This window comes from Agelaius phoeniceus, chromosome 7, assembly GCF_051311805.1.
Source record: "Agelaius phoeniceus isolate bAgePho1 chromosome 7, bAgePho1.hap1, whole genome shotgun sequence".
In the NCBI taxonomy this organism is placed as follows: domain Eukaryota; kingdom Metazoa; phylum Chordata; class Aves; order Passeriformes; family Icteridae; genus Agelaius; species Agelaius phoeniceus.
The window spans coordinates 34,082,407-34,108,092 of record NC_135271.1 but is presented as its reverse complement, the minus strand read 5'-3'; the positions used below and the strand labels follow the sequence as shown (position 1 = coordinate 34,108,092).

The following is a 25,686-nucleotide window of genomic DNA, read 5'->3' as shown; positions in this document are numbered from 1 at the left end:
ATCTTTATTGGCATATAAGGTGCAGAATGGACTGGGGAATCCAATGGATATTCATGTGGACTCTGTAAAGGTTAGTAACCTATGTAATTATGATTCATGTTGATTTTAGAGGCACTACTATTAATCACAAATAGCCTGGTGCATTTTTGTTTAATTTTGTTATCTGTGTGAAGATCTAGCATTCCCAATTCGCTTTGATTTCAGCAAACCTCTGGCTTACTATGGCTACAATAACTCATTTATGTCTCTGCAGAGATAATATGCTTAAGTTATGACATGTGATAATATTTCCTGAATGTGTTCTTTTTCAATGTCAAACAGCACACACAGATAAATTGAAAATGGTCACTATAATTCTTGTTTGTTAAGGTTGCCCATGCCCAGCAGCTGATCGTTGCTCTGTGCTGTGAGTACCTCATCTATGGCAAGGTCAAATTCCTTTGATCACTCTGCAGGAGTCAATAGCTGCTTTAATGCCTGCACTCCGTGTTCAGAATGTGCATGCTTGTATTCATTGTTTAAGTGCACTTAAAGGAAGATATTACATATGTGTGTTCTTCTTCCCAAGGTCAGAATGCAAGGGCAAAGAAGAACCAGTACTATTGTATCTGTAGCAAGTGTGAGTGGAGGCCAGGCTTGAAAAGAAGAAGGAACATTCCCTGCTGGCTGGGGTAGGTTCCCTAACACGGTGGTAAGCAGGGTGAAATGATCTTTCATAGGTTTCCGGAATGAAATCAGATTAATTCTTTTGGTTACACAAAGTTTACCAGGGGCTCCATAGAAATAACAAGGTGGACTAGAAAGCTAACAGCTGAGATATGTGGAAGTAAAAAATCTTAAAATATTTAAATGAAATCTGATTGTTTCCTTAAGAACAACTCAAATTGTGATCATATCTGAAAAGCAGCAATATACCTAACAGCTTGCTCCAAATTAAAAAGGATTTAATTTGTAACACAAATGTATGTCCAATTATTTCTATATTTCTACTTGTTTGACCAGTGTGTATTCTAAGCTAAGTGCTAAGCATAACTTGGTGCCCATGGCTGCATCTGGCCTTCCTTTGGATAAGGACTGTGTGGGCTTCTGAACAATACTGTGCCAAGCAACGTAACATGAATCCTAATTGTTTAAGAAAACAGTTGTTCTTTTTCTCCAGCAAATACTGTTGTATCCATGTTATTAACATAGATATATATAATCGTTTTGAAAATCATTCTCGGTTTGAAGAATTCTAATGCTTCACACAGTGATTATGCAAAAGTCTCATGTATAAGCAATACCGATGTTACTGGAAGCGCCTCTTACAGAGTCCAAATATAGCAGATCAAATCAAAACTGTGCTACATCTTAAGCAACTGTTGACCCATTTCCATATCAAATTGGTTTCTGTTTTAGAAGACTTTGCTTTTTCTTTTGGAGATATTTACTTGCACTGCTCTAGCTCAAGTATAGTAACAGCACATTTTATTCTAAGGTCATTTAATAGGCAGTCGTTTGTTTTGTTGTTTTAAACTCGGTTTATTAACAACTTACTAATTAGGGGACTGTTATAATAAAAAGCTTGTTTCTGCTCTGTGGTATATGAATGTACCACCGGCTCCTGTAAATTCAGTTGCCATGATTCAGCACATGCAGGAAGCTGGTGCTAGGTGCTATGCCATGTGCAGGATGCCCACCAGTTGGCTTGATAAGCTCAGTCCTAAATATCTAACTTAAATAAACTGAGGCGAGGAAATTCTATTTTAAAATTTTCACTTTGCCCCTTGTTTATCCTGCCTTTTTTTTGGGGAGGCGAGGGGTGGGGGGGATCAGCACAATTAATAGACTATGATATATCAGTCAAATTCAAGACATTGCTATAAATACCTAGAGTAGGAAGAAGGTGAGTTGTTAGAGGTGTAACTTGTTTGTGTCACTTTGTTAGAACATTAGCAGTACCTCAACATAGATTTCTTTTTTGGCTTCTAATGGTCTATTCATTTCACCAGGGAGAGGATGGGGAGAATGTGCTGCTGCTGTTTCTCTGGCATGAACTGCCATTCCCTTTGGGGGCTCCTGGAGTGTCCCTGGGCAGCAGCAGTCCCTCGGGCAGGGACTGCTGCCAGAGCTGGCTCTCTCTGCTGCCCTGTTTCCTGCAGCTGTGCCATTGTGGGTGGACATCGGTGTAGGTGACATTGCTGAATAGTAAATCTCAGGCCCAAGTAATGTTTTAAATCAGATTTACTTCTTGCACGAAAAATTTATAGCCCAGGCAGCAGGCCAGCTGGGACTGCAGCAGGCTTGCCAGTGCCTGTGCTCCAAATAGTCTATTATGTTTTAGATGATCAAGCCACACCTACAGAATTAATTACATAGTATGAATAATATTTCAGTGTTACTAGTAAATTTTCCTTTTTCCAATGGTTGGTATTTTTTTAATATAAAAAAAAAAGTCTAAGCATCTTAGACAACAAGATGCTTGTTTAACATGTGAGTGTTATTCACACTATAAATACTACAGTAAATAATATTGTTAGAAGAATAAATGTAATAGATTATTTAGGTGATTTTGACACCTTAACAGTGGTTCTTTGCTGAGGTAATGGATTTTTTTTGTCATCAGTGACCGTGCAAATATACAAGAATAATTTGTAAACTTAGTATATTTGTACTTTTGCAGTCTTTCCTTTGAAAAGTGTTTTCTAGTAATTTGGGAGAGCAGCATCAGAATTTTTAGTAATAACTAAACATCTTTTCTGGGGATATGGTTTTACATGCCACCTCTCAAAAGACATTTCTGATCTATGTTAGCAGAAGCTATTCTTTCCTCCTCAAGCTCCACATCGGTATGTTAAATATAGAAATGACAAACATGTGTGGTTTTATGTCTCATGTCAGAGACGATGCCTTCAGAAAGCACAGCCGTTTCCATTACAATGCCAGGGCAGGGTACAGTATTAGCTGACAGGCATGAGAATCTCTTACAAGGTCTGTCCTCATGGCAGAGCTGGCAGGTTACAGCCTGCTCCGGCCTCCCTGGAGCTCCTGCTCCTCAGTGGGGCTGAGCTCTGTGTCCTCCACCTCTGCAGTGGACCTCCAGGAGCATGGGTCTGCTGAGGGCCTGCTGGGCCATGAGAAAAACTGCCTGTCCTGACAATAATCTGTAAGGGAACATTTTCATATCAGAGAATGCAGATTTTTTGGAAATGGCTTTTTAAATGGAGGAAGTTTGATTGAAGAAGTAAGCAATGTTAAGAAATGTAGCTGATTCCTGAAGGTTGCTTTCCAGGCTGGTATTCCAGCTTTATGTTAATATGTGTATCAGGTTGCTCTCATAACTGGACAGTTTTAGATCCTCTCTGTCTTACTGATAAGCCTTTTAAGGCAGAAGGACTCAAGTTTGTTGTTGAATTGTTCCTATTAGAAATCCAAACATCCTGATGGAAACTCAAAACCTGTGAGGCTTTGAAGTTACTGTGCAAGCCTGGGCTTATTATCTCCAAGTTTCTCAGAGTAAGTGGCCAATTATAATTCCCTTCACCACTGATTATCAGGCCTATTGTAACTATGAATGACCATGATTAATTACAGTATTGAAACTGTAATTTTACAGTGCCAGAGAAACAAAACCCGCCTTTGTAATCATGCTTTAGGTTATCTCTGGCTGCAGACTGTGAGTATGCTAGATGAATTTGGGAATTTTAGGGCAAATGCCACCTAAGGGGAACCTGAATCTAGGCTTAGGTATCCAGCATTTCATCTCTGTGGATAACAAATCTATCTGAAAGCAGGGAAAGAGAAACAAATGCTTTTGTAAATCAAAAGTGGTATTCTCCAGCTGGAATCCTGTTATACATCATCAGACACTAAAAATACTATTTTTAGTGAACTTCTCAAATTAATGTTTTTTTTTTTTTTTTTTAATGTTCCACTGCATTTGGCAAAATGAAGAGAAGAACTCCATGTAATTGAAAAATTCTTTGGAATAAATAAAGCAGCTGTTATTAGCATTTAGCTTTGTATAGTATAAAACATATTTATGTGCAGGTTTGGTGATTATGCAACTTGAGTCATTCTTAAATGAGAGACACGGGTCTGAATCATAACTAAACAACTCACTTTTGTTTTCCTTCGGGGATCTTCAGCCTGGCTTTGTTCAATGAAACTGAATATGCCACATTAGAGCACAAGCAGATGATTACCAACAATGTTTATTGATGCTACCACTAAGAGAAAATGGCAGACTGATATAAAATAAAGAGACTTAGCAGATGGGATATTGGCATTTGAATTGGTTGAAATAGATTACTGATTTTACCCCAAACCTGCCCTTTTATGAGCACTACTGTATCATCGCTTGTTGTAGAACTGTAAATCATATTCATCCTCATAAAATTATTTCCTATTCCAAGTCAGAGTATTTATTATTATAAATGCAAACAAGATTTTATTATCAGGGGAATCTAATGCAAGGTTTCTTGTTAGAGCTCCTGTCAGCACTAACTTGAGACATCAGCTGCCAGCAGAGAAAGTTAGATTAAAAGAAACGTTTATTGTTTCTAGGCATTCCCTTAATATAAAACCAGCAAAAACGGATCTGCAAACATAATTAGACACATGGCTCTGATTGAAATAAATGGGAATTAGAAGCAACATCAAGGAGCCTGCCTTTCAGTAAGCTCCTGTGACTGAGCAGTGCTAAGAACCACATAAGTCTGAGAAGGGATTCAGACAGCCCAGCTCAGGGGCAGAGCTGAGACCTGCCTTGAGTCTGCTAGAAAAAAAATGCAGATGTAGCATAAGCTAGGATAATTGTAAGAAATTAGGGAGTTTAGGTTCTCTGAATGTGGCTCTAGGTGCCTAAATAAGACTGCAAGGTCTTGATTATGGTAATTCTCATGGAATCCAAGCTAGTGTGAGGAGCCATGTGATGATTGATTAGAATTTTGGTTTTAATACTGAGCATTTTGTGCTATGAACATCCAGCAAGCCCTGCAGGCTTCATTACCCTTTGTTGTGGGTCAAGACATGTTCTTTACGTGTAGGTCACCAAAACAGTCTGGACTTATCAATATTTGTTCTGGAGGCTTTTTGCACTGGATATGGCTCTTGATGTATTTGAATTAACAATGACCCTTAGTACCCAGGATGATTCATCACAATTGCCAATGCATATTTATAGCAGCAAAAATTCATTCAGTGCTAGTCAAGGAAATCGTGTGTGAATTTAAGTCCAGTTGGCAAGGTAGTACAGTATCTGAAATGTTGGCTGTGCAGCAGCTGTCATTCTATGCCAATCTATTCTATCATACAGTAAGCAGGTGGCTCACACATATTGTTTTTACTACATATCATTTTAATTTTGCAATGTCTCACTGAAATAGGAAATGTGTGCTACTGATTTCAATAAGATTTTCTTTATTGAAGCCAGGAGAGCATGTTAATAGCATGCAGCAATTTACAGTGTAGTTAAAGTAATACAGCAGCTGGTGAACCTGTTTATTCCCTATGGCTGTAGCTGTATATCAGTCTTAAGTGTAGCTAATTAACTTCTATTCATTAGAGATTTTACATAAATTCAAGCAGAAAAGGGAATACAAGCCTGACACAGTTTGTGTTCCTTCAGCACCCTTTTGTGATGCCATACTGCAGCAGCCCATCTCCTCTGGCAGACATGTGATGTCCTCAGGCCAGCCGAGGGGGACTTTGTGCTCTTCCGTGTTTCTGGGATTGGTAATTTTTTGAGGGCTTAATCTGCAAAAGGAACTGTCTTTATTGTGATGCTGCATGCTAGCTGTTGTGTGTGACGATGGTGTCTCCACGTATTACAAATAACATTTCTCACAATGCAGCCCTTTGGTGATTTGCCACTTGCCAGCACTAGTGTTGGTGTAGGTCAGGCGAGGCTGGCAGGGCAGGGTGTGACAGCTTCCCACCATGGGCAGTCTGAGCATCCCTGTGCAAAATGTTTCTGGCATTTTATGGTCACCTTGGCTTGCTTGATTCTCAGGACATTTCTTAGCCTCATCTTATTTTGTTTGGACAAATAATGTTTTTCTTTTGCAATAAGCAGGAACTCCTACTCAGTTTTAGTTTCTGCTCGTGATTTTAGTTTTTGGATATTTAGTGGCCTGGGAGAAAATATTTTTTTGTCTGATTGTAACTTCTATTTATGTTATGGAAACTTCTTGTAAGACATTTCTTTTTGTGGAAATTACCGTTGCTAGAACTGATAATTTTTTTCTTGGCTAGTTGTTGGTTTGCTTTTTATTTAGAAAGGATATTGATAGCAGAGCCCTTATTTTGGCAAGGTGTTTAAAAAGTGTATTATCTGAGGGGGTTTTTAGGTTAAAAAAAGAGAACATACCCATCCTAAAATAACAAAAATAATTAATGTGAATCAGGAAGGAGAAAGAAGCAGAATAAACAAATATACTATATGCGATTGCTTCCATATCTTAGGTTAAATTCAAGACATATATTTTGGCAAAGATGAGTTTTTGCCCAGGTGAGCCACAAAGCAGTAATAGCTTACCTGACTTCTCCTAATAGTTTTTTACATTGTCCCATTCTCTCTGTGTTCACTTGGTCCTTCTCCTGCTAGCATGTGTTTGCTGAATGTCTCTTCTTGCTTCCTCTGATTTTGTCTTGTCTCCTATGTCCTGCAAACTTCTTTCACTCTCCCCTCCTCTCTGCTGCCAATTTCTTTACTTTTCATGGCTGTGACCTGCCATTTCAGGCTGAATGCCCATTTCCTCTGAAAATCCCACTGCGGCTTTTAAACAGAAGCACTGAGGCTAAAGATGAGATCAAACGAAGGCTCAACATCAGCCTCATTTCTAAAATCCGCTATTCTCTATGAATTAGTCAAGTACCATTCCTCCTCCTATCAAGCTGCTGGGCGCCCTGGCGGAGCAGCTCCCTGCATTTGTGCCTTTTGAACGCTGAGTGGCACTAAAGCCCACGGCACCGGCAGCACAAGACATCCCAGAATAGGTCTTTAACTCAGGAGGATGAAAAAGACAAGGTAACAGCTGAGACTGATTTTTGTATGACTGGGAAGGGAGGTTTTGTAGATGCAAACTTGTAACAGGCACATCCTACATATCTCAGACATGTTGCTTCTCAAGCTGCTTTTGAGGAGAAATTTATCTTAAGCTTTGCTAAGGGATGATTCCAGAACTGCTGAAGAATTCTTCTGACTTTTTTTAAAAAATTTGTCGACCTTAATTCTTAGCTTCAGGCAGGTGCAGTATATTAAAAACAAGCCATTCTTCTGGAAGTATTATATCAATGTGAAATTAAAATACAATTTCTCAGTTTGTTTAGCTCAGAGAAAGCGTGGAGAAAAGCCTAATGCTGTAAGTACTGTTGAACAACCAATATGTTGTTTTTAAAAATGACTTGTGGTCAACAATTCATATTTTGCAATACCCCATGGTTCTGGGGAACTTTGGTACTATTTAAAGTTATCTGAGACCCAGCTCCTATCTCCTATCTGCTTTAAAGGTACTGTTTGATCAAAGGTTTTTAATCTTCCTTCAAAAAGAAATAGCTCTGCTTTTATTGTAGGAACCCTGGGTTTTTGACTAGGCCATGACATGAATGTTACATTCCGTTTTCTTGAGGTCAAGATCATCTGTGCTTTACTTAACATCTGGGACTTGACCTTAGACAGCTGCATTTTGTGTTTGACAGTTTTTACTGGCACTTAAGTCAGGGCTGGATTTGGCACATGGCCCTCAATCACTGTGCTGAGGGCAAGACTAAATTCCCAGCTCTGACCTGGAGGTGTAGTTGCAGTATGTGCTAAAAAGTGTGATTCTGGGGAAAACCATCAGTTTTAGGCATAGTGTGATGGTCTTATTTCAAGGTGTGACTTAGATGCAGCAAACATATGAGGCAAATGAAACTAACTATAGAAATAGCTTCTATCCCTCTTTTTATTTTCCATCTTTCCCTATGATACTGCAGCCATTCAAACTTATTTAGTCTTAGTGCACTTAATCAGTTTCTGAGTGTCACACAGAATTGGCTTTGTCTTCTAATCCTGTCTGAAGGGGGACAGGACACAAGGTAATATCAGTATCTTACTGTTTTTCATACTCCATCAAACTTCAGTTATTTATTTGTGTATACAAGTGCCACTCGCTATTCATTTAGTTACTAATCAGACTGTGTATTACTAATTGGAGTGGTACCTCATTTCTCTTCACGGCTGGCAGATAGTTGTTAGCTACAGAAGGATTTTAAGTGGGCAGGGAGTGATGGTTGGTGGCATGCATTCCTTTTTGTCACCTTTCACTGCCTTGCTTCACTGCCTTGCTTCTTCACACTACTTTGAGGCAGGTAAAAACTTCTTCCATTGAAGTGAAACTGGGTCAGCTGGATAAGGTCTGGCATCATCTGGAAAAGTTAACAGTTTTCATAATTATCTACACACACTTTGAGAGGAAACCCCTTAACTTTAAGTCTAAGTTTGAGGTGACTAATCAAAAAATATTACTGTGTCTTGGGTTGATTTTTATCAGGGAAGGGTAAACCAACTTCAACATACTGCAGGGTCTTTCAGCTCTGTGTTTCTGGTTACCTTTTTCACTGTCTCTGTGTTAGAAATAGGGGAAGGTGAGACTTCAGAATTCTGCACCCTGTTCAGCAGTATGGAAGGAGTCTGCTGACACCTCCTTTGCTGTGTCTGGCCACTAGCTAGCAAATATCACAAGTACAACCAGTGACCAATATGTTTTCTGTTGGAAACCTCCCATAATAATGCCATGGAAGAACAACAGCTAATCTGACCTCTTGCATTCATACACTGCAAAGATTGCATGTTTTTACTGCAATTTGCAGTAATGAAAGAAAAAGCTGTATATATAGATACATATATCTATAAAAATAAATAGTTATTAAAATAATCTTGACTGTATGCAATGGCAGATGAGATTTACTGCAAGGACCCTTTTGTCAAATATTCTGAACCTGTCAGGCCTCCATCTGTGGTTACACAACCAACTTATTCTTGTAGCTCCAAATGTCATGTTTCAGATAATTCACCAATATATGGACTTTCAGACAAATGTGGAATTGCCTTTTGACATGACTCTAAAGCTCTTTGCTCTAAGGTTCATGGCTTTGCACAGTTACCAAAAGCTGTGGAAAGCACATTTTGCGAATTGAGACAAGCTGCTTTTGTGATGTAATCATTATTGTGTTAAATGACCATAGATGGTAATTGTATCCCTGTGTCTCAGAGTTCTTCATGTTTTTTCTACAGATAAAATTTGGATAGTGGATTATTATTTTTTTTTTTGACAGCAAATTCATTAGTAGTTGGAAAATCTTCCTTACCTCCTTCTGTTTAATATCCCCAGCAGGCATTTACTACAGTGTGGAAGGTTTTCATGTATTTAAGCCAGCCTGGTGACCTGTTCCTGAATTGTCCTGCCTGGAAAATGGGCAATTTATACAAGGCACTTCGCAAGGGAGAGAAAAATGTCTTCCATTAAGTTGTTTTTTACTACCTGTAGGCATTAAATTATATTCTTTTCTGATTGATGGTAGCCTTGTGATTTGGACAAAGAGGAGCAATTGGCTAAGGTGAAAATGTACTCACCCGAGGGTTTGTGCACAAATGAAAAGAAATGGCAGAACTTGTGACAATTACTCCCAAGGGTATCTTGGGCTGGATTTACCTTTGTTATACAAGCTGTTTTCCTTTATGACTATCAGAAAATCTGTTTAAATTTTGTTATTCAAATTCAGTATTGGATAAAATATTACAATATGGGATTAGATATTGTCACACCCTTATATAATTTTTCTCATCATAGGCAAATGTCAAAGCTTCCATGTTGAATTTGCTAAAACCCTTTTCAGTAATTTTTTGAAGTTTTTGAAGATGACCTACAGAATCATGTGGAAATGTGTTGATGTGATCTTCATTTTTGTGTTTGCTCCTTTTGCATGTTCTCAAAACACAAATAGTCATGGAAGATCTTACAGGGAGTTGCTCATCAGTTAGGCTGTCATGGCAGCTATCAGGGAAATGGAAGTTACACTTAATTCCTCCAGAGAGGGATAGTTTACTGTGTGCTTGGTGCTACTGCAGTTCCCTGCCATCTTAGTAATTTAGGTGTGGATCAGATATGATCGGGTGTGCTGCAGTGATAGAAATAGAGTTATACTTTCTGAAATTACACCAAGAATAATATAAATATAATATATAATAAATATAGACTATCTCCAATGCTAGGAGCACTGGCATACAAAAAACTGCTCTTCCCCTAAACATGTTAACCTCCTGCAAATCCTGAATATGATTCAAGTTGTGTGGTTGGACAGAAAACACCTCTCAGTGTGGTAGGCAAAAGTATTCACTGCTGCACATGTTCTCTTTTCATGAGGTCTAGCAAAAGGCAGCAAATTTCAAGTGAAATACAGGTTTTGTGAAAGTGTTCCAGGTGTGTTGCCAGACATTAGAGATGTGACTATCTTACAGCTGAGACCTGCAGGACTATCCTGATGACCATTGATTCTTAGGGTAGGGCAAAACAAATTGTTCTCCTGAGAGGACTCTGACTTCTATGCACTTTCCAGTCTCTCTGTTATGAGTGCTTCTTGAGGTAACTGGGATCAGGACCTGCACTCTTGGTGTCCCTCTTCTCTTGCCTGTGATGCACTACAGCTTCCCCATGACAGTTTCCTCTTGGGAATGAGGACACCAGGGGGAAATTGTGCCATGATCATGTTTTGATATGGACCTGTCAGAGTGGAAACCACAGGAGATGAGAAGCTATCTTAGTTCCTTTAGCCAGTTTAGATACTAGTGTCCCACAGTCTCTGTTTGAGATATTAATTATGACAGTTTATGTCATAATTTTGGTCAAGGCTTTAATCAGTCCAACCCTCTTTTCTCAACATGCAGCCTGACACCAAGGCTGAATTATGTGGCAGTGCCTCAAGGCATGTTTGCAACAGTGCAGTTGTCTCAGTGTGATATTTATGTTTCATGCTTCAGGTGGTCCTGATAACCTCACACTTTCACTTTAATGTGTTTTCATGTCTGCAGTGGGAGTACTAGAGGAATTCTGGAAGCTTTGATGGCTTCTGGTCCTGCTGGCAGGTGGTAAAATATTTCACCTGTGTCCACGCATTGGCCATGATTTTTAGGAACAGGCAGAGATTCCTCAGATTAGAGCATTGCTGGTGTAATGCAATGGCCACAGAGTGGATTTGCAGCTGGGTCCTGACAGTTACAAATCTACTAATAATGAGGTATTTGCAGAAATGTAAAGAGATTGCATGTACTAAATTGCATCTCTCTCTTTAAAAAAAATCTATTAATGGTTTTAAACACCCCATAAATAAATAAGATACAGAAACCCTACACTCACTGTCTTAGAAGTCCATAGACATGCAGATAAGATTTCTCAGAACTTGGATAGGAATTCTCTACTGCTCTGGTAAAAGTTCATATAAACAATTTTATCTATATTTTTAATGTCACGAAAATAATTCCTGAATATTGTTAGTACTCCTCAGTTTTCTCTTTATAACTGGAATTTTAACATTATATTTTTTCATCTCAAGGAGGAAAGTACAGGGGTACTTGAGTTTAAACTTTCTTATCATAAGCACAAGTTTTAAACTCAGTTCTGTGGTTGGTGTGTTCACCTTTGGTCAAAATTGGATAAACAATTGGAGTTCAGACATTAAGCTGCTATTTACTTTGTAAAGAATCTCTCTTTTTTCATGTATAAGCCAAGGCAGCTTGGAGCAGGTTACTCTGACAGTGTTAGATGACTCAAATGTGGCTAAAGGTATCTGAGAAATTTGTGTGAAATCCTTTTGAAGTCTTTGGAGAGGAACAATACTCCTAGGTCAGGAATAATTTTAAATGTTTACCTTAGGGAGATGTGAGTTATTATAGCTGAGAAATGCCTTTTTCTGTATATAAAATATATATTGTTCTTGTAAATTTAGGCTGACAATGCTGTAAGTGTATAATTTGAACAGAAGTTTGTTAATCTTCCTCTGTGTACTGGGGGCCCAAAACCGGAGCACTTTTATTTCAGATGTGGCTTTGTGAGTGCCAAGGGGAATAATCCCATTCCTGCACTTGCTGGCTGTGATTTTGCTAATTCACCCCATAGAGCTGGCCCATCCCAGGTACAGGACTCTGCACTTCTTACTAAACTTCATGAGGTTTCTGTCAGCCTACTCCTCCAGTTTGCCATGAACTCTCCGTGGGCATCAGGAGGACTCATTCTGTCCCATCATGGAGGTCACCAATGTTAAAAACTTGAAGCATTAGACACAGGATCCATCCCAAAATTGACTGGCTGGAAATGAGAGTCACTTACACACTGTCTGCAGTTAGATTTTGAATCACTGATCACTACTCTTTAGGCCAGAAGTGTCTTCTTAATGAGGCAAAATTCTTAAAAAACCAAGGAATTGGTATCACTGGCTTCCATGAGGTGAATAATTCAAAGAAGATTTCACTTTCTGTGTCCCCACTACTTGCCTACTGGGGAACATGGGTGAATTTGTTCTCTTTGCACAATCTTAAAGCTCAGCTTTACAGTATTTATCTTTAAAAAGAATAGTTACTTCTTTGTAGCTATTCTTTTCAAATAGTTCCTTTTAAAATTCCTGCTTTTGAATTGAGTTGGCTACTTCAGTAAGGAATGCACTTTCATCTCATAAACCCCATTTGACTGTATTGGAGCTCTGCCAGTTTATGCCAGCTGCTGCTCTTGTGAAATGGCAAGCCAGTCAAGATCCTGGATTCTGGATTTCAGGTAAGATTTTTTTGTCTGGAAATGTAGCATGTGGAAAATTAAGAAGGACATGTATTTCTATTTCATTAGCAGGTCAGTATAAACACAGCAAAGGTTTTCCCCTCTATGTAGGGGGTTTGAGCAGGAAAACTGACAAAGGTGGCATTTTGAAACAAAAGAAGCATTTGTAAAGCCAGCGCTGTCATCTTTATTAGTAATGCACTACATGTGGATCTAGTTTTTGTGAAAATCTAGTACAGCACTGCAAAAACAGTAATTATGAAAACAGTAAGACATGCTTAGAATGCAAGGAACAGTTGTCATGTTTTAAAAATTTTAAAATTTTGTGCATGGCAAAAAGGCTTTTCATGAACAGTAACATTTTGGGTGCAATGAATGTGTGCTTAGAAAGTATAGTAAGTATAGTTAATTTAATTTTATTTGGTATCTCAGAGATGCTCCCAAAAGACGAGAAAATGATCTCACCTCCTAAGGAAACTTCATGATACCAGGTTTGGGTTCCTATCAAAGGTGATGGATAGAGAGGGAACTATCTTGTCAGCTCCATAAATTACCTGTAGCACTGCTTTGATTTACTGAGGAACTTCAGGGTTATACGCAGTCTAGACTGGGATTTTTAATGAAATATTTGCAATTTTTGTAGCTTTGTTTTCAAAATTGTATTTAAAAGATAATTTTCCATGCAGTTTTTTTCCTCTCTCCTTTTTTTCTATTTAGATTTGAAGTGATTTGAATGAACTTTGTACTTGGAAAACCTGAGGAGGAGGTGGGTGCTTTTTCTGCCAGGAGTAATTGATTTAGCTGAAGTAAAAGGTTGTTGCAAACAATCTCTTCAGTTGCCTGCAATTCAAGACAAAGTTGAAAATCCCAGCAGCTGGGATAATGCATCTTACCCAAGATGTAATGAGAAAAATGGGTACAGCATGACACAGCTTAGTGCTTCTGTTTCTGGGACTAGCACAGATAGCTTTGCTGCCTTAGGTATATGTGCAAAATATTACTGTTCATGAATTTTATATAGTTATTTCTATAGTTCAGTGAATACCTACAGAAAAGCTTCTGTCTGAAGTTTTGTGCCTTTGGCGCAACCACAGTAAGGCCACATGATCAGTCTGGTCTGCCATGGAGGCTGATATACTCTGCTGAAGTGATTACTGTCTAAGGCAAGCACCAGACAGAGAATATGACTGGGATTCAAAAGCTGAAAGTGGATTCAAAAGCTGAAAGTAGATATTTGCACTTTGTAACACTTACTGTAGTGTGTACTCGCAAATTTCAGATATTGCAAACAAACAAAACCGCAGCCAGCCTCATCCATCTCTCCCAATAACCATCATCTGACCCTGCAGATGCCCCAGTTAGGAGCTCTCCTCATGCTCAAGGGAACAATCATGGTTCATGAAGTGGAAAACAGGGAATGATCCGGAGGTCAAAGGCGCGTGGTCTGGCTTCCTGACGCCGCATTGTCAGGCCAAGCTTTGCAATCCTGTGGTGTTCCTGTGCAAATTGGAAGCTTCAGAGGAGCCATGACAGCGGTGCAGAGGATTTTAGGAGCAGAGAATTAGAAGCACCATAAAGGAAGAGAAGTATTTACACAGTCCTTACCCATATAAGGAAACCATTCCTCATGCAAGAGGACTTGTTGGCTTCAAAGTAAGACTTGTGGGAAAATCCAACCACTTGAAGCTTAATCTAGATAAATGTTGTCTTACATCTGAAAGATACATCTTTAGTTATAGTTTACTGTTAGAGTAACCGAGCAAGAAACAATATATTGTCCCCCCTTGCAGGTTTTAAATCAAGATGGCTTAATCTTTTTGAAGGATTATTTAGGTCAGTGACTAATTAGGGCCTGATTCAACATATTTTATTTACAAAGCAGGATTAAATGGATGATATGTCTGAGGAATTTCTTTCACTTGAAAAATAGGCCTAGAAAGAGTGGCTATCTTGAAAATTAGCAAAATAATATTATGATTAATTACATGTATTATTTTAAGAGTCTCTACCACATCTTAATTTTAGTTTAGATTTTAAAATAGTATTCTCTAATATTGACCTTATAGCAAAAGTCAGAGGCCTAGCTTAGAGTCAGAATACCATAAAATTCATAACCTTTGGCAGAGGATCCATTTTAGGGAAAATTAAGAAGGTAACAAATATTTGGTGCTCTTTACCAACACAGATTGTCTCCCTGTGTCATAGGAGTTGTAGGATTGGGCTGTGGACACAGACATATTTCATTGGCATTACTTCTTTTGGCTGAACAATGTGAGAAGTTATATTAGTGAAACAATTATTAGAGTACTCTTTTCTAATTTGAATGCCAATAGAAAAAAGAGATTATGTTGCAATTGAAGAATGCATCCCAATAGCATTGAATCTTTTTGGATCATATTTCAAATGAATTAACTTAGAGTAAATTATTTCAGGCAGAGTATATTAGCAAAGGAAAGAGCTGCTAAAGAGCCATTACCACTTTCCAATCAAATGAGAAACATAACTGAGTACCACCTGTCACAAAGGCAGTACAATGATCCAGATGGTTATTTATCTTCACTTAGGGAGGAAGAATGGAGAGAGGAAACACTGCTGCCAGAATTTGTTTTTCCCCTCCCCTTTTTTACCTTTTTGTCAGAATAGTTTCTCTAATTACAGAGAAAAAAAATGCATTAGGAGTAGGTTATATCGGTGGGCTGTTCCTCTCCATATGTATGGGTAGTTCACATCTTTATTTTAGTAGTATGAAATGCAGTTTGAGAGGTCCATCCATTACTATTTCATCTTCTATGGTCATTAGGACAAAAATAGAATGAAAAGGATTCTGACTGCTTGATAGTTATTTTGTTTCCCCCAGAAGCTTAGGAATTAATTTGCTGATTTACTTGAAATACGAATAACCTGTAACCAGCTGAAAATAATTGGCAGTTTTTAAAAAGGTTTCCCTTCATTGATGAAATATGTTTATGATAAATATGCACAGTATGAGCATTCAAATTAATGTGTATCATGCATGCATTTTATTTACCAGTGTATCTGAGGCTCGAGCTTAGGCAGGAATCAAGAGAGGGCAAACTGATCTAACCCCAGTCCTTTCTGATTCTGAATATTGTGTGAAATTGTTCACAATGTTGCTAAAATCTACTGGCAACCACATTAGGTCTGACAGAGTGCAGGTTCTTTTTGGAATTAAGAACATGCTGAGACTATTGGACATATATGTAAATGAATGAATTAGGCTTCAAGCATATTTCTGCTATGGGGGCATTTAAAAGTAAATAGTTCTCATGTTCAGGTTTGTAACTAACAGCTCTGTGGAGCTCAGTCTTGCTTAGTAGCAGTTCCTACCCCCCTCCATCCTGGTAGAGTGACATATTTTATGGCTAAACTGGGAGATGAGCCAATACTCCCAGGATGTCTTCCTAGAACAGGAATTGTATTCAGAGGAATGGTTTAAATAAAGAATTTCTTTTAAATTATAGCTATATATTGATCACAAAACGAAAACTGACAGAAAGGTATGACAGTAAAAATGTGAGTGGTACTGGGCTAGTAAGTGATGTTAGGACTCTGTGACAGCTTTTATGAGCATATAAAAATACACCCATATATATAGCATCACTTACTATATCAGAATACTTTCTAAGGGCTTAGGTGGAGGAAGCGATAATTCCTCCACCCTCCAGATAATTTGGAAGTGCTCTTTAGGCAAGAAAATCTCTCATGGGCTTGAACTCTGTGATTTCTAGGCCTTCATTATTGTTTCTTATCACATATCTATTTTTGTATAAACAGGGCTGTGTCAGTGATGCTCAAGACAGTGGGAATCATTTACACCCCTGACCAGTTTTATGTCAAGCCCAGATAGATGGGTATGTGCCTACTAAATCTATGCTATATGCCTACAAAGTACTTGGAGAGTGCTCTGAGCCTTTTGAATGTAATTCAGCTTATGTACAAAACATACTCCTTGTGAACAGCTTCTGAGGATCAAAACCTCTGTTCAGTGGGGTTTAACACATTGACTGTGACTTGGGAGAACATCTGAGGTATTGGTTTGCTGCAGGCCAAAGGGGCAAAAGGCAGCTTGAGGAAGGAGAATAAAATTCAACTTTTACTGTCTTTAATTTCTTATGAAAGCTGACACCAGGCAGGGATCAGGTCAGTTTCTGACATAAATTCAGAATGTTATTGAACAAGAACAATATTTCCCCTTTTTTCCATTGATGTTTGCTTTGGAAGCTTTATCACTGTAAAAGTAAATGTAGAAACACTCACTATTTTGTTTATCCAATGCACTAGAAATATATATATATAAAGAAAAAAAAATCAGTCTGACATAAATATGCCACAAAATTATTTCTTTTTATAGCAAATCCTAAGTATTCTTTATCTTACAACTGAAGTGGATCTGCATGTCATGATTTCACACCTGCTTTTGTGATGAAGTTTCTCCAATTATTGATGATTTGAGAACTTTTTTTTACCCTTCATGTACAAAAGCTTGAAAATAACACTTAGTTGTGTACTGAAAGTTGAAACTGGAAACTAAGCCTGCTCTATTTTAAAATGTCACAAATTTAAAGCTTATTCTTTTGGGATGAGAAATGAAATTACTACTGTAATAGAGTAATACTAACAGAATTGCTGGACATGGAAGTATGGCTTACAATCAAATGCAAGAGTGAAAGAAGCCAACTTGAAATAAGGGAAAACAGAATTCAAATTCAATTATGAATCAACTAGAGAATAAATACTGCTTTCTCTTAATTCTCTTTTTGGTGTGATATACTGCTATAATGTTACAAAAATAGCTTAGTTATGTTTGATTAAAAAAAAATTCAGCCAGGTCCTTTATGTTCTTCCACTTTTGTATATGCCAAGCCCTTGGCTTTGGAATTTTGGATTCAACATTTTGGACCTTCATACTGAAGCAAAAGAATGACTTGCACTTTGGCTTTCAAAGTGTGGCTTTGTAGCTATGGAAGTCTGTGGTGTTTTTATGTGTGTGAAGCAGGACAATACAGAATAATTTGGAGAGGTTTGTTATTTAACCAACTTTTTCCATATTTCATCTATTATTCCATAATGGTAAACTCCTGACTGTAAAGCACTCTGACAAAAAACCTTTGGAAAAACAATTACATGGCTGATCCTAACTCTCTTTTGATGGTCCATTCAGTAAGTCACCTGTAATTCCAGTGTGGTGCTTGTGGTGTTGATCCTGTTTTTCACTGTGAAGTGTTGGGGAGCAGTGTCATGTACACAGCACCTGAGTTGGTTTTGGGCTTTACATTTATTAGATGTGTCTATGCGGACAAGTGTGTTTTGAGGGAATATTTTGGGGAGTGAAAGATGTATAAATACCATTGAGCTTGAAGAGTTGCAGTAGCTATTGAAAAAATGCTCTTGGACAAGCTTGAGATATTTAGGCAGAGAATACTAAGGTGATGAATAAGATTAAGACTAATGAATATTATATTAATGTTCATTGAAATAGCTGTCTGTAGACTGAAAGCTTTTGGTCTTCCTGATTTCACAGGTGGCATATTCACTTTAAATCTATTTTCCTTAAAGGAGGAAAATCACTTTTAAACACTCTCTTTCCCAGCTTCATCATGACTTTCATAGCTTAATTATAAGCTCCTACAAATAGGGTTTTACTGCGCAAATGCTGACACAGCCTTACCTCTAGTGACCTGAATGGCCTCCAGTGTTAATTACTGAGATTTGTAATCGGTTATGAAAATACACATCTTGCCTTTGTCCCAGAACCTGGACCATATCTGTTGTCTGTCTTTCTGTATAGTGTTAAATGTATGTGTCACTTTAAAGAACAAAATCTCAGTTGTAACTCAGAAAATAGCCCCCATCTTTGTAAGAATCAGCTTTGACTCCCCTTTCCTTCGTACTGCTCCCCCAGCTCTGCGTCTTGCTTGGCTGATGTACAAGTAATTCAACCTGGAAGATCTCTGGGAGACTTGAAGAACAAGTCCCATGGCAGAGGAAATTAATCAGATTTAGTGAAGCTGTTTATTGATCTACTTTTAGACTGCAAAGGATATCCAAAATGTAGGGCATGGCCTGCTGCTTTGGCAAGGAAATTAATTTAACAGGGAGAGAGGAGTTTACTTGCTAGTTCATTTTTCATAATCAAATCTCTGGCCACTTTGATTTTTATGCACACAGGTTTGAATGGACTTGGGGTTTTTTTTGGAAGATACAGTGGGAAGTGATGAAAATATAAACTTCTCTAGCTCAGTTGTTTTGGTAGGCAGTGTCACACTTGTTCTTAGTAGTACAAGTACTGTGGGGACTCAACTTCTTATTCCCATTTGTACAGCAAATTTAGGCTTTGACAACCATTTGTGGAGCTTGTTGGGGTTTTGGTATAGGTGAATGTAACCACTGAGATGCAGAGCCAGATAGACTAGGAGAAGCCAAATGTGTAGGAGGCTTGAATGATAAAATTGTGTGAAAAAGAGGGTAAAACTCCTATACCGAAAAAGATGATATTCTGATATGTTTGTGATTTGCAGGTAGAAGGGGATGGTGGGGTTATGGTAGTGGGGAGAGGGGCAGAACTCTCTTTTGAAGGTGCTGTCTGTAACTAAGGGCCAAAGTCAGGCAGGACCGAGTGAAGGGTCACTGTTTTCTGGTACTCTTCTGGTGTTGGCTAAATCAAATCTTGGCCCAATACTGCCCTGAAGCAGCAGTGCTGGGGAGCCTGCGGCTGAAGCTTGGTGTGAAGCGCTAAACTTCTGAGCCGTGTGTGGTGTTTTCCATAGTCTCACCCGGCGCTTAGCGGGGCCCGGTCCCTCTGCTCCCCGCTCCCATTGCAGCGCCCGCGGGGTGCCGGTGTGCAGGGGCGAGGCGGGCCCGGCATCATCCCGCACCCCGCACCCCGCACCCCGCATCCCGCACCCCGCATCCCGCACCCCGCATCCCGCGTCCCGCACCCCGCATCCCGCGTCCCGCACCCCGCATCCCGCGTCCCGCGTCCCGCATCCCGCATCCCGCACTCCGCATCCCGCAGGTGGCTCCGGCTCTGCCCCCCCGCGCGGGGCCGGCGGTGCGCGCGGCCATGTGACTGGCGCGCGCTTCCTGCCTGCGCGCCGGGAGCGCGGAGCCGGGAGCGCGGAGCCGGGAGCGCGGAGCCGGGAGCGCGGAGCCGGGAGCGCGGAGCCGGGAGCGCGGAGCCGGGAGCGCGGAGCCGGGAGCGCGGAGCCGGGGAGCCCCGAGCCCGGCGCAGCCCAGCGGCTCCCGCAGCGCCCGGGGAGCGCCCCGGCCCGCGGGCGGCGGGGAGGGGGCGCCGCCGCAGCCCCGCCGCCGCCGCATGGAGACTCAGGACCAAGGGGCGCAGATGGAGCCGCTGCTGCCCACGGTACGGCTGCCGCAGCGCGGCCCCGGCCGGGGGGATGCGACGCGCCCCGCGGGGAGGCAGCCGGGGAGGGGGCGCGGGGGGCCGCCTTCCGCCCGCCCGCCCGTGCCGGGCACCGCAGCCGGTTTCTCGGTGCCCGGGGACACAGGTTGGCTCGCTCCGGTGCCGGGCGATGCCGCGGCGGCGGGAGTGTCTCGGCGCCAGGACGCTCGGGGATGGAGCGGTGTGTGTTTGTGCGTGTGTGTACGTGTGTCCCTCCAGGGCAAGCACCCTGCCCTCCGGGGCCCCGCCTCAGGCATCGCCTTGCTCTCGGTACCCCCTCTCTTCGTGTCCCCCTGCCTCCGACATCTCCTTCCTCAGGCTCTCCTGCCCCCTTCCTCCCCGCGGTGGGGCAGCGCAGGGGAGCGAGCACCTGTGGGCAACCCCGCGGGGATCTCGCTCCGGGGCCGGGGCAGTGTCCGGGGGTTCCTGGCCCTCCTCGCTTGCAGAGCGCAGAGGAATCTGCTGAGAGCTGGCACTGACACGGCAGGGTCTGCCTCCCGCCGGATCCCGGGCTGTGCTCCGTGCTGCCGTGTCGCAGTCCCTTGTGCTCAGCCGTGGAGCTGCTGATCCGGGGTTATTGTTGTCTGAGGGGGACGCGGTGCCCCCTCTCCTCGGAGCACCGTGCAGCTGCACAGCTACGGCTGGGCAGCCTTTTCCGTGCCAGTAGGAAAGAGATCAGTTGGTGGGGGGCTTTTAACATCGTTAGACCTGTAGGGACCCTTTTTCCTGCCAGGCCTTCCCCAAACACAGGGTTGCAGACACACAGAAGGTTTAACTGTGGGTGTCGATCTGGATTTCATACTGAGATTCTGTTTGTGAATGGTGGTTCCTGCCTTGCACAGGAAATCTGTCTGGGGCAAGGAAAAGTCTCTCATGTACATACACAAGTGTCTGACTGTGCGTACACATCCCTGTCAACACACTGCATAGGTCTGTAGAGGCTTTGCTGCTCCTGAAATGGCTGTGTGTTAGCACGGCGAGCTGCACAACATTGACAAAGCTTGAAAGAGACAAGTCTCAGCTGCTGCAGGTTGATGAGTTGTGCTCGTGGCAAGCCCATTTTTCATAGGGTCTGTTCCCATCATCTGTTGACGTGGTCCATTTTGCAATCAGGTGGCAGGTTGCTACGCAGTGTGAGGTTATCTCTGGCATCATCTTTCTCCTTGTGGCAGGGACAGTTTTTTCCCGTTGCTTTCTGGATCCCTTTTATGAATCTTACATCCTATTACTGGCTGCTCTCTCAGTTTCTGACAGTGGAGTAGAAGGTCCTGTTGCTTTCACTGACAGACTGGCTGCCGAGTTCCTTTCTGTAGAGAGACAATTAAGTGTAAACCAAGTTTCCATCTGTAGTTCATGACAGTGATTCCATGGAAGGCTTAGTCCTTAGTGTTTCACACGAATGCAGCAGTCAGTAGCAGTTTTGCTCTTGCTCATACCTTGTTGGCCTGTGTGCTAGTCTCACTTTGTCACCGTGTGCTGTGCCTGTGCGATGGCCACTGCACAGGGAGCCAGAGGAGTCAGCTTTCAGAAGGCACAACGTGCAGGATTGCCTTGGGCTGTCTGGCTTTAAATTTTGTTGCTCTGGGCTGTGCCCAGAAAAAAAGGCTGTTGCTGTGGTTGAGAGCACCTAAGAAGATAATATTTCTTATGTGCTGATGAAGGGACAATTGTCCCTTGTTCCCTCAGGAGCCCTGCCCTGGTGCAGTACCTCTCTGCAGAGCTGCAGGTCCCTGTCCATAGAGCTGCAGATCAGTGCTTGCTACCTTTGTGTCCTTGTTCTCACCTCCATTTACTACAGCTAATTAATTCAGTTGTATTTGCTTCAAGTGGGCACGGGAGACTTCTCCATGTAATAAATATATTGTGGCATGTACCCCAGTCCCCTCTTGTGATTTCTGAGAGGGCCTGTGCACCTCAACAATGCAACGTTGATTTCTTGCCAATGATGGCAAAAGGCACAGCTCCTTCAGGATTTCTGTTTCTGGTGATGTTTTCTCTGTGTGCCAGGCAATAAAGTGTATGTTTGTGCTGTGGCAGTCTCAGCCTGGCTGCTGTCTAAGGCCCTATAAGGCAGAAATGCCTTTTGCATGCTGGCAGTCTTATACCTGGAGTCATGGCAGAGTTTGGGGAGCAGCAATAGGTGAGAACTGATCGGTGCTAAGGTCTGTTAGTCTGGGAGGCAATGTTGTGACACAGCTTTAGAGGGCTTCTGTTCTGGGGATCCATCCTCATCTTGACTGGAAACAAACAGACCAGGAATGCAAGCTGTAAGATGAATACAGGTCTGTTCCCAAGTATAGTCCCAGTTCAGTGGGCTCTGGGTATGAAGAAAAGGCTTCTAGCAGAGTTTTTTCCCTTCAGGGGTTAGTCTGGGGGCTTTGCAATATGCAACAGAGTTAATTTTTTTTCTTTTTTGTGAAACTGTAACATACTATATAGTTTAATTGTTATTTCTAGTAAGATTGAGAATGTAGTCCTTTATTAATTTTATCTACTAATGGTGCTCAAAGATAGTGAAGCCTCAATGAAATTTCCCACCAAAATCCCACAGTCTGTACAAACTGGAATCTACTTTTATTCTAGTGTTAGTCATGTGTTATTTATTTATTATGCAAGCTTTTAATTGAAACCCCAATTCCTAGCAATTTGAAAACTAATAAAGTACATTGTTACCTGTGGTTCTGAGGAACTAAATAATTTCCTTGTCAATTTCCTGTCACTTTTTTTGAAAACAGGTCTTATACAGAGACAATAGCCTTGTTAGCAGTTATGCTAATGTGGTTTTTTTTTTTTTTGCAGCATGGACAAGTTTTGGTGCAAATTATTAGAAATCTATTGCTAATTTACCATAAGTGCAATACTGTATATATAAACAGAAAATTGTTGAAGCTGCTCTTGGAAATGCAAATATAGTCTTAATTTGTATTGTTCAGTACCTATACTAATATGGTATCACAATGTAGTTGTATGCTTTCAGAATCATCTGGTGATTTATGTATCAGTCATCAAGTATGTTTTTTTCAGTGATTATTCAGAATGCTTTAAATAGTTGTGAGTAATTTAAAGATTTCTGAGGTGTCATCATTTGTTTACAGAACAGGAGAAACAATCTGCAGACCTCCACAAAGACCTTCTGTTGATTTCCTAACAAAGAACTAAATACTGCGAGTTTGTTGTGTACATGTATACCTGATTGCATGGAAATTATTTTGAAAATTGTTGCTTTATTGTGACTTTATTGGCAATTTATTCATAGCACAAGTTGTTCATATTTGTTCCTGTAGATTCTGGATATCTCATATGCAAATCAAAATTGGTTTTTAAAATAGGGTGTTATTTGGTAGAAGTTTGATATTTTGGATAAAAGGAGGATGTATAGATAAAGTGCAGATATTTTTGCTAACTATTTTTATGTTTGGCATGTGGTTTTTCTGTGTTTTCTGAAGGTAGCAGTAAAACCCATGTATAGAAAGTGAAATTGACTTTTTCCTTTCTAAGTTCGTGTTCTCTCGCCCTCCTCATTCAGTCTTGAAATTAAAGAGCTATTTTGTTGTATTTATTTGTTTATTTATTTTTAAATTTCTTGCTCCAATCTGGTAGATACAAGGCCTTAAAGCATGATGTTGCTGTGCTATATGTGGGTGCTGCATATGCACACGCTACAGTGTATGATGTGTGTGCTCTAGGTAAGACAGTGTTTGTATCAAGAGCGCTCTGGTGCTGCTGCAAATGGCACGCAGTTATTGCTGCTTAGGACTCTGTATGTGGGAGAATGGTATAGCAAGATCTTGGGAAGTAACTATTTTTAATGTAGCAGGTGAGTGTGGGAAGCTGCTCACACTAACAGGCCAAATTCTTTTGCTTTTGTTAATGCTGAGTGGGCCCTTGGATGAGACTCGCAGATGAAATGTATTGCTCATTGTGAGAAGGGGTGTCAGAGCCTGACCCCGTGGTTGGTATAACAGTACTCATTCCCAGTTCCCTTCTCCAGAGTACAGCATTATAGCAACACTTAAGGCAAGTTTATAGAGACTGCAAGAATGCTGTGATTCTTTTGGAAAAATACAGAGGCAGTATTACATTTTCAAGACAAGAGTGATGAGATAATGGCAACAATTGAAATTAAAACCCTAAAACTTAATTGTAAGTATAAATTTAGGACTGAATTTCTGCTCTTGGTATTTTCTTTATTATTGCCTGATTCTGAGTTCTAAATGAAAAGAAAAAAGAAAACTTGTCCCAGAAAATGCTAGAAAGAAATGAAGTAACAATCACAATCGCATATTTATTTGAGCGCCCCCAAATGCTCCCTTATATTTGCCAGTGTCACAGTTAAAAAAAAATACATCTGGATCATATGGTGTTCTCTGGTGTTTCTTCTTAAGAATAAATGACAGCCTGAGATATATTTGCACACACACAAAAAAAAAAAAAAGTACTGTGTGGAAATCATCCCACCTTAATGCATCTATAAATTGTTTGATTTTTTCTCACAAATTCTACTTGTGAAATATATGCTTTCAATTTCCTCTGTTGATAATTGTATCTTCTCTCTACTTTTTCCTTTGGAAAAAATATAGAATGAATTCTAAAACAAAATACTTCCATCTTTTGATGCTTCTTAAATAAGTAATGTTTACAGTTTCAATGGTTGAGAGGATTTAAGTAGGTGAGGGAATACTTAATCCACTGTGAAGTATTTTAGACAATTAGTTGTGTGTCTGATATGAGAAGGGAAAGCCATAGGCAGTGCATGTTCCTTTCCTAGGTTCAGGTCTGCCTTGCAAAAAGCCCAAATATTGAAGAATTGCATCTATCTGACTCCTTTTGCAATAATAATGCCATTTTGATGTCATACAAATGTGTTCACAAATTTTCAATGTTGGTGCAGTTTAAAAGTTCTTCTCATAAAGTGAAAAAAAAGCGTAGCATAGTTAAAAGATAATTAAAATCCACCCTTGTTCTACAAGGTTGTTTATTAGGATAGGCAAGGTGAAAGTTGGAATAGCTGGTAAAGGCTATTGCTAAATATAGAAGAAATATCTTGGGGAAAAAAGAAGTTGCAGGGTGAAATGAGGGTAAATGAGGTGTGGAGTTTTGTGCAAACTGAGAGAATTGAGGGCATTATGGTATGAAAGGCAAAAGGGAGCTGACTAAATTTCATGAGCAAAGAAGTGTAGGGACAGAAGCAGGAAAACCAGGGCCTTTGCCTCCTTGTACAGCAGGCACAAAATAGTATCTTGAATCCTGCATCTTCTCTGTCTTTGCTGATTTCCCTGTTTTCCTACTCAGAGCCTTTCTACTTTGTTTGATTAGGTATTTGTGAGACATCACAAAGTTTATAAGTAAATACATATTGAAATTTGGTGGAGATGTGAAAGATAAGGTCAAGATTTGCAAGATCTCAATTTTAATCAAACTGACCAGGAACTTGCTGCAAGAAAACTGGCGCAGTAATGTCACATATTTAGGGGAAAT

At 40.4% G+C, this 25,686-nt stretch overlaps 1 protein-coding gene across 3 annotated transcripts in view; it reads left to right on the top strand.

Moving 5' to 3' along the window:
• The first annotated feature begins 656 nt into the window (after nt 1-656).
• Nucleotides 657-25,686, top strand: part of SLC4A10 (solute carrier family 4 member 10) — a 166,043-nt gene continuing 141,013 nt past the window's right edge. For 2 of the 3 annotated variants that reach the window (XM_054636675.2, XM_077181503.1), the window contains exon 1: nt 19,930-20,169. In XM_054636675.2, the coding sequence (XP_054492650.2) occupies nt 20,122-20,169 (48 nt within the window). In that variant the 5' untranslated portion in view covers nt 19,930-20,121. Of the gene's footprint in view, nt 672-19,929; nt 20,170-25,686 lie in introns of those variants that run through there. The other variant, XM_077181504.1, reaches the window with a different exon arrangement.